Source organism: Paramisgurnus dabryanus, chromosome 19 (genome assembly GCF_030506205.2).
Source record: "Paramisgurnus dabryanus chromosome 19, PD_genome_1.1, whole genome shotgun sequence".
NCBI lineage: Eukaryota > Metazoa > Chordata > Actinopteri > Cypriniformes > Cobitidae > Paramisgurnus > Paramisgurnus dabryanus.
Window position 1 is genome coordinate 32,955,637 of NC_133355.1, and position 8,798 is coordinate 32,964,434.

An 8,798-nucleotide genomic window follows, 5' to 3' on the forward strand; every position below is an offset into this window, starting at 1 on the left:
CTACAGCCCTAAAAACATGTCGCAACCAACATTAGAGCAAAGATACTTACAGGGCGGATCTAGATTTTTCCCCCTGCTATCTCTGCTTCCTCCTCCCGCATTAAGCAGCCAGATTTTAAAAACTCACCACATAACCCATCACGTGCACTTTTTTTTTGCTTTAAGTTTTCAATTGCTTTAAACCGCTACATCAAAAACATTTTCTTTGCCTTACCCCAAAGAAGATGGGAAATAAAAGATTATCTCGCAATTATCGTAGAACTCGCTTTATTTACTGAGGCACCCATTTCTACACCTACCACAAGCTTGTTTCAGCCAAATTCGCCGTCAGTGTTTACCAATGAAACTGGAACCCGTACTGGGGCGCAATATACCTGGATCCCCACAACAGAGTCTTTCTAGGATGTTGTAACATCACATTCACGGCCTGCAGATCATCCGCTCATTCCTCTAGAACCTGTCCTCTCATTAACCCTTCAATTCCCCCATGCCCAAACTCACCTCAAACAAAATCAACCAGCTACATCCCGCCCACAGCAAACACCAACTTTAACTCCTCAAGCTCAAAAAAGAATCGTGCCTACAATTCCACTAACCAAGTTTGTAATAACTTCAACACAGGACATTGCACAAGACAACACTGCCGATACATGCACATTTGTAACTATTGTGGCAGTGCTCATGCCCGCATCATTTGCCCCGTCAAAAGGTCTGAAAATAAAAAATGTTAAACATTATTTGTCAAATTTCTCTTCAAATCTGTTTTTGTAATCGGTCCCTTAAACACCCCACCTTTCAAATGTTTCTGATAAACAATCCGAGTGACTACCCGAAAATTCTCAGGAAAGAAACAACTATCAGACCTTCCTAGCCTACCTACACTCCAGAAACCCCAGGCTAGATCTACATCAGACCCACTGCCACAGAAGTGTTGTTTCCTCTGCACCCGCAGGAGCCCTGCTTTTCACAATCTCCACTGCCACAGCAGTGTTGTTTCCTCTGGTCCTGCAGGAGCCCCGCTTTCCTTTATTTTCTCCACTGCCACAGTAGTGATGTTTCCTCTGCTCCCGCAGGAACCCTGCTTTTCACAATTTCTCCACCACCCCAGTGGTGCTGTTTCCTCTGCTTCCGCAGGAGCCCTGCTTTACAGCATCTCACCTGCCACAGCAGTGATTTTTCCTCTGCTCGTGAATTGTGAAAAGCAGGGTTCCTTGCTTTTCACAATTTCTCCACCACCGCAGCAATGCTGTTTCCTCTGCTTCCGCAGGAGCCCTGCTTTCCAGAATTTCTCCACTGCCACAGCAGTGATGTTTCCTATACGCTCCCACAGGAGCCTCGTTTACCTTCCACTTCACATCCCTCAAGTTTTTGGGGACACCTACACAATTCACATCTGCTGTCCATTGCTAGTTTTGCAATCTTTTGGGGGAGTGTTCTGGGTTCTGAGCCCTCTCCTCTAACAGCACGCCAAATACCCATTCCAATAACTCTATCTGACTTATTTGTAAGTGTGAACTCGTGAACCTCTGTCCTGTGACAGTTTTTGCAGCATCCCTTCTCCACCCCATCACCTCAATCTCTGCTGGTACATCTATCTCAGTTGAAGAGAGGGCAGTACTCTGGGATCACTGTTAGTAAATTTGGCCCTTAAATGACAAGTTCAGTATTTTACACTTAAAGCCCTGTTTTCAGATTGTTTATGATGAAATAGAACGGTTTTGACTGAAATTTGGACATATGATGCTGGCCCGAGAATTTTGGGGTGTTTGTTGTATCAGCCCCCACCTCTACAATGGCTGCATAGGTCCACAGGAACAATCCTTCCTAAAATGCATTAAACATTCGTTTAAAAAGACGTGAAACTCACAGAGTGGTCAGGGTGTTCACTGATATGCTCACACAAAAATCGCTGCAAAAGATGTTTTCCAACAGGTTTATCATAGTTTTTGTCCAAATCCATTGACTTGTATTAGGTGTGCTGTGGAATAAAAAATTTCACATTCGGAAAAATAGGTCCACAAGTTTACAACAAATGGTAAAACACCTGTTGGAAAGCATCTTTTGCAGCGATTTTTGTGTGAGCATATCAGTGAACACCCTGACCACTCTGTGAGTTTCACGTCTTTTTAAACGAATGTTTAATGCATTTTAGGAAGGATTGTTCCAGTGCACCATTAAACCCATTGTAGAGGTCTGAGCTGAAACACAAACACGCGAAAATTCTCAGGGCAGCCGCAAATGTCGAAATTTCAGTCAAAACCGTTCTATTTCATCATAAACAATCTGAAAACAGGGCTTTAACCTCTTGAAAAGCACCCCCACTCTGGCCCAAACCATGAAAAGACCTACTTTCACTAAAAGGGCTGTTTTTACTAAAACATTTATAGTACAAGCATAACTTTGGTATCATTAGATAGAAGACACTTTGAGCTTCGTTTTCCAAAATTTTTTTAAGATAAAATTTAAAAAGTTAGAGAGGCTGAAGTGGGCTTTAGAGGTATTCACAAAGCAAAGATATGACAGATTTCCTAAGTCACCAACCCGTCTGGCCCTGAATACCTGCTGGGAACACAGCCGTGGGAACAAAGCGCTCATGCGTATTACGTCATTTTGTCACATACCTAAATGATGCCAAAGCCACAAGTCTAAAAAGTCCTGTTTATATTTTGCATGTTGCCATCTGGACTTCTGTAACAAAATACTATATTTATGATGCTAGAGCATCTGTATCTCAAAACAGAGATCATACACTGATGCTAAACCCGTAGACCTTTTAAACAATGTATAGTAATGTTAATATTATTGTTGTTTGTAGACAGTAGGCTATATATATATTGTTAGCAGTGTTAAAAAAAACTGACGTCTTTCCGGCCCCAGAGCTAGTGTGCGTCGTTAAGTGTAAAATACCGAACTTGTTCTTTAATGTGTTCTTCTTAACTAGACACAAAATCTGTTGTTTTATAAATTTATTGTGAAATTATGTGTGACTTAATTACTCAAGAAAACATACTTAAGAGGAAACATAAAAATTCTAATGTTCTATAATGTTTTTTTAAACCCGTTCTAAGAAGTTATCTAGAATCCCCCGATTCAAAGATTTTTTGCAAATCTTTACTTGCATCCCTATTAAACCTTTTAATAAATTCTAGCAAATTATAAGAGTTAAAGTCCCCCTTTGTTCAATAATTTGTGGCGGCTGGTGACTTCAAAATAACTGTTCAGAGTGTCATGTGTGGCTCGTCATGTCAAAATATGTGTTCGTTGCGTCATGTGAACCATGTGCATCATGTGTCATGTCAAAATACGTGCCTGCTGCACACGCATCAAAAGGGTTTATGAGACTCTCGCACTCTGATTACACATGAGATTAAGCGTCTCTTTTCATAAACCCCTTATAAGTGTCTGCAGAAGGCACGTATTTTGACATGATGCGTAATGCACATAGGTTCACATACACATAACTATTTGACATGACGAGCCACACACATGACTGGCTAAATGCATGTTTTGAAGAGCTTTGCATTGTGCGCTCTCGGAAAATAAGTCACTGGCCGCCACTTCAGTGAAAACTCATCTGTCAAAGTGACAGTAATTGCTTTATCCTTTTAAACAGCTTGAAAGTAACTATACACTCTTAGAGTCTACACAGATCTGTGAATACAGTTCAGACCATAGATTTATATGTAGGCCTACATGGATGCTGCGTTCGGCAGTTTTAGACACGTAGCTGCAAAGTCCGTTTTTACACAATGCATACGTGTGAGCTGCGCATTTGCAGCATTTTTTTTCAGTGCTGATGTTAACAAAACAGTTTACTGCTGCTTCATTATTTAGCTTTTAAGGTTTACATTACATTTACATCTATGGATTTGACAGACTCTTTTATCCAAAGCAACCTGTGCAATCCAGCTATACGTGTTTTTATCAGTATGTGTGTCCCCTGCATGGGATGAAAGCAAAGACTAACCTTGTGTGTTTTCTCCCAGGCATTGCAGCAGCCACCATGTTCATGCCAGATAAACAGATGGAAGTATCAGAGACGCAGCTGAAAGTGGCATTTGATGGTGATGCTGTGCTCTTCTCTGATGAGTCTGAGCGGATTTTTAAAGCTCATGGTCTGGACAAGTTCTTCGAACACGAGAGGGAAAATGAAAACACTTTGTTAGATCATGTACGCACCTGACTTTTATTGCTACCGATTTGTGCTGCATATTATGAAATGCAAAAATCCTGTTTAAAGGTCACGTCATAGGTCAAAAATAGTCATTATTTTGGAACTTTATTTTGCAAGTGTCATTGCAATGAAAAACTGTAATTATTTTTCGAATATTGTTCTTTTTTTTTCAAATGACTTATCTGTGAGCTTCATTTTTTTTTAAATTCATGTGCCCTTATAATTTTTTATCAAATACACAAATCTCCTCCCCTCCCTCAAAATGACCTTTCTTTACATTCAGTCATATAATAATAATAATAATAATAATACATTTATTTTGTATAGCGCCTTTAAAAGTTGCTTTCTCAAAGCGGTTTACATACAAGCATAACAACAGACAAATAACACAGTAAAATTACAAAAAATAAACACAAAAAGAATTAAAATCAAGGAAAAGCAATTCTAAAATAGGATGTTTTGAGAAGAGATTTAAAAGTCACTAATGTATTTATTCTCTGATGTCGGCCGGGAGAGAATTCCAGAGCTTGGGAGCATAGACAGAAAATGCTCGATCACCTCTAGTATGGAGCCGTGTCTTAGGAACAACCAAGAGACCACTCTGAGAGGAGCGCAGATGCGACGTGGTGTGTAAGGCATTAATAGATCAGTCAGGTACTGAGGTGCCAGATTGTGCAGAGATTTATATGCCAACATTTTAAAATCAATACGGTACCTAACAGGTAGCCAGTACAGTGACTCCAAGACAGGATTTATATGGTCCCCAGCCCTGACCCCAGACAAGACTCTAGCAGCTGAATTTTGTAAATATTGCAGTTTATCCAATGATGATTTAGATACCCCAGCTAGAAGACCATTACAGTAGTCAATGCATGAAGAGACAAAAGAGTTAATCAACTTAAGCAACCTTGAAAGACAGCATAGGACGTAGCCGAGCTATATTTCTAAGGTGAAAAAATGATGTCTTAACTGTATTCTGCACAAAAGGCTCAAATGACAGAGTGGCATCAAATATGACACCAAGATTTTTTAATTTGCTCTTAAACTCCAAGGTGGCACCATCAACAAACAGGGTAGGAGACCCAACCTTTCGCAGTTGATGTGCAGATCCAATGAGCATAATTTCTGTTTTAGAGCTGTTTAGCGATATAAAATTATTGGACATCCAAGTCTTTATCTCAGCAATGCAGATAGATAGATGCACAACGTTCACTTGCTGACCCGTATGAATCTGGGGGAGGATCTGTGTTTTATCAGCATAAAAGTGATTGAGGTTGAGAGATCGTAGTAATTGACCAAGTGGATAGACGTACATACTAAAAAGTAAGGGACCCAATACTGACCCTTGTGGAACACCAGTATGAAAAAAGCCGACTTTGGACCTATGACTACCCATAAAAATAAATTGACTGCTGTCAGTGAAATAAGACTTGAACCAGTCAAAAACAGTCTCGGATAAACCGAGACTGTTCAAGGCGATTGAGTAGTAGAGCATGGTCAATAGTGTCAAGGCCGAAGTGAGATCCAAGGGAATAAGAATTGACGTGGAGCCTGATTTGAAGGCCATTAGAAAGTCGTTAGTGACTTTCACCAATGCAATCTCTGTGCTATGTAATATTTGAAATCCAGATTGATGAGGCACAAATAGATTGTTTTCAATTAAGTGTTTGTTAATTGGGCCGCAACCACCCCTTCCAAGATTTAGCCAGAAATGGGAGATATGAGATTGGGCGATAATTTGATAAATGTTTCACATCAGCGTTTTGCTTTTTAAAACAGGAGTAACCGCAGCAGTTTTAAGTGTTTCACTCAGATATATACGTCACCACGGGAAAATAAGACAATCGTTACTTCCGTTTATGGTGACTTTAAATTATCAGAGATAAAGTGAAATTTTCAACATTGAAACTGACAATCCATCTAGCAGATGTTATAATATCTACTTTATGTAATGTATGTCTCTGGTTCACAGGGCCCACTCAAAGGTTTCCTGGAGTTGCTTGGAAAGCTTCAGAAGAAATTCTACGCTAAAGGCCACCGTCTGGACTGTCCCATCCGTACTTACCTCGTGACCGCCCGCAGCGCAGCCAGCTCAGGCATCCGTGCCTTAAAGACTCTCCGTGCCTGGGGATTGGAGATAGACGAGGCACTTTTCCTGGCCGGGGCACCCAAAGGCCCCATGTTAGAGAAAATCCGTCCCCACATCTACTTCGATGATCAGATGTTTCACGTGGAAGGTGCTGCAGAGATGGGTGCCATCGCCGCCCATGTGCCCTATGGGATTGCACAGAAATACACAAACAAAAAATAAACAAAGCTCAGCAAAATAAAAACAGAGAAATGCAAGATTTAAGATACAGACAGTACTTTGTAAGTCAAATGTGCAGACTTTGGATGGTGACAGATCTGTCTGTACTCTCTTGGCCTTATTTTCATGTGGCTTACACAAGGTCACACATGACTTTATATGCAGCTGAATATTCAACCCAGCCCTCTTCTTACAGCATTATTCATATTTCTGTACGTAATGAAAATGGCAGATGAGGTCTGTGCTTCACTGTAATGAAAGGTCAGGTTCTCATCTAAGCATTATCTGCTTACAGGTCCATTTTAATAGTGGAAATACACCGGATTGATAAATCTGCATGTGTGCTGCTACTTTTGTAAGCCATTATGAGTTTCCTTCAGCTGGTTAATCATTTAAAACGTGAAAAAATGAAGATACTCTTGTTTGTGTATTTGCATTTGTGTATCATCTGTTTACACAGTGTGGGCTTTAACCACACTGTTTACTTCAGCAATAGACTGTCATTGTGTTCTTGTTTATTGCTGTATATGGTGTTGTGTGAGAAGAAACTGCAGTATTTCTGTATGTGATCTAAAGTGATGTAAAGCAAGTAGTTATTTATGAAGGATGCTAGTCTGTATGTGCAACATTGCAAAAAAGCCATAATGTTTAGCATTTTAATAAAGAAAGCCATTGATAGTGAAAGATTTAGTTTATTCCGTCTTACCTGCACTTGCTGTTTTTCTCATCTGCATATAATATATTTTTTGACAGAAAACAGTTGTACTGCATTGATTCCTTTTGTGTTCTGTTTAAAGTATTGAATCTGGAGTATAGAGAGAAGTTCATATGGGTTATCCTGGTCTAGAGCTTCTATAAATAAAAACATACGTTACAAATTTACATGTTTTGGTTTAGATGAATCCAGGACTAGGGCTTAGTTATCATAGGACATTTAAGTAGTTTTTACAAACATAACTTACATAAAATCATAATTGGTGTTCAACTTTTCTACAGATATACCGGTGCTATTTACGACTTGTTTTGTGGTCCAGGGTCACATATGTGTGTCCCTGTTTGAATAAGATAAATTCAAAATAAACATTATTGTTTTGTAACTATTTTATGATTTGTGTGTGTCCCTCAGTTTGGCTTACCACCCTGTCACACTAACTTGTTTTATCTATAAATAATGTACTGCTGTATTAAATTAAGTCACATTTAAGCCTTGTAGCCACCAAAAATGTTGGGCATGGTCTGTCAAGCTCAAACCAACCACCCCGTAAAGCAAAATAGATGAGAAACGGTTTTTAAATAAATGTTTTACATTATTAATGCAAAAAAGTTATATTTCAGATTGAATGCATGTTAGATAAGGAACCTAACCACATTGGAGATCTGCAGCCATTGTGGGATGAACTTTGTCACAGGGTGGTAAAGGAATGTGATGGTTTGGTTTGCGTCCCATTAGAATGTAAGAATGGGTATAAACAATAATTCTAATAAAGGCTTGTATAATGTGTTGTGAAAACAATCAACCTACAATGAAATTTTTTTTTACATCCCCATTAGTCTCATTAGACATGCTGATTTGATTTTCCTACCAATGTGATGTCACACTGATAAAGCCCCGCCCGCAGCCGCTGAATGACAGTCCTGCAGAAACCATTGTTTCTCACATTATGACGCTTTTCCATTGCATAGTACTCCACAGGTCGGGTCAGCTCTCACACACACAGTATCTACCAATCTCATGTTATTCTTGAGTACGTATAGTAGTATTTCCTTCCTTCATATGTACAAAGAGACTTTCGCGTTGTTAGATTTACAGAAATAAAGAGTTATGAGTACAGCACAGCTATATGTTTGTGTTGTTTACATTATATGTACTTATGCGTCGATTGCATACCGCCACTGATCTATATAAATATATAATTGACTGGATTGCACATAGAACGCTTAACGTAACAGCGTGAGGTGAAGCCAGCGCAGAGTTTGAGCGGCCATATTGGTATACCCAACTGGCAGAGGGTGTCATTGACTTCCATTTCACCCACTTTACAGCGTATCAGTCACACAAGGTTCATTTTTAGAATATGTGTACGTAAATTAATTAATTCTGGTGTTATTTGCAATGTTTATGGTTTAATCGGGCAGGATAATGGATTTATAAAAAACTTTAAGGTGAGTGTGTCTGCTGCATTCTGTTAATGACATGGAAGTTTTTTTTGACATTAAGCTGCATGGTCGGGGTTATTTCTCTGAATAAGTTTAGGTAACATAATTACAAAACCAGCAAATTATTGCATGCACAAAGGTACAAAGCACAATTCTTTA

At 39.3% G+C, this 8,798-nt stretch overlaps 1 protein-coding gene across 2 annotated transcripts in view; it reads left to right on the forward strand.

Annotated features, from left to right (window-relative positions):
- nt5c1aa (5'-nucleotidase, cytosolic IAa) overlaps positions 1-7,582 on the forward strand; it is a 32,980-nt gene extending 25,398 nt beyond the window's left edge. For both annotated transcript variants that reach the window (XM_065290877.2, XM_065290876.2), the window contains 2 exons: positions 3,987-4,171; positions 6,147-7,582. In XM_065290877.2, coding sequence (XP_065146949.1) covers positions 3,987-4,171; positions 6,147-6,485 — 524 coding nt within the window. In that variant the 3' untranslated portion in view covers positions 6,486-7,582. The remainder of the gene's footprint in view (positions 1-3,986; positions 4,172-6,146) is intronic.
- The last annotated feature ends 1,216 nt before the right edge of the window (positions 7,583-8,798 follow it).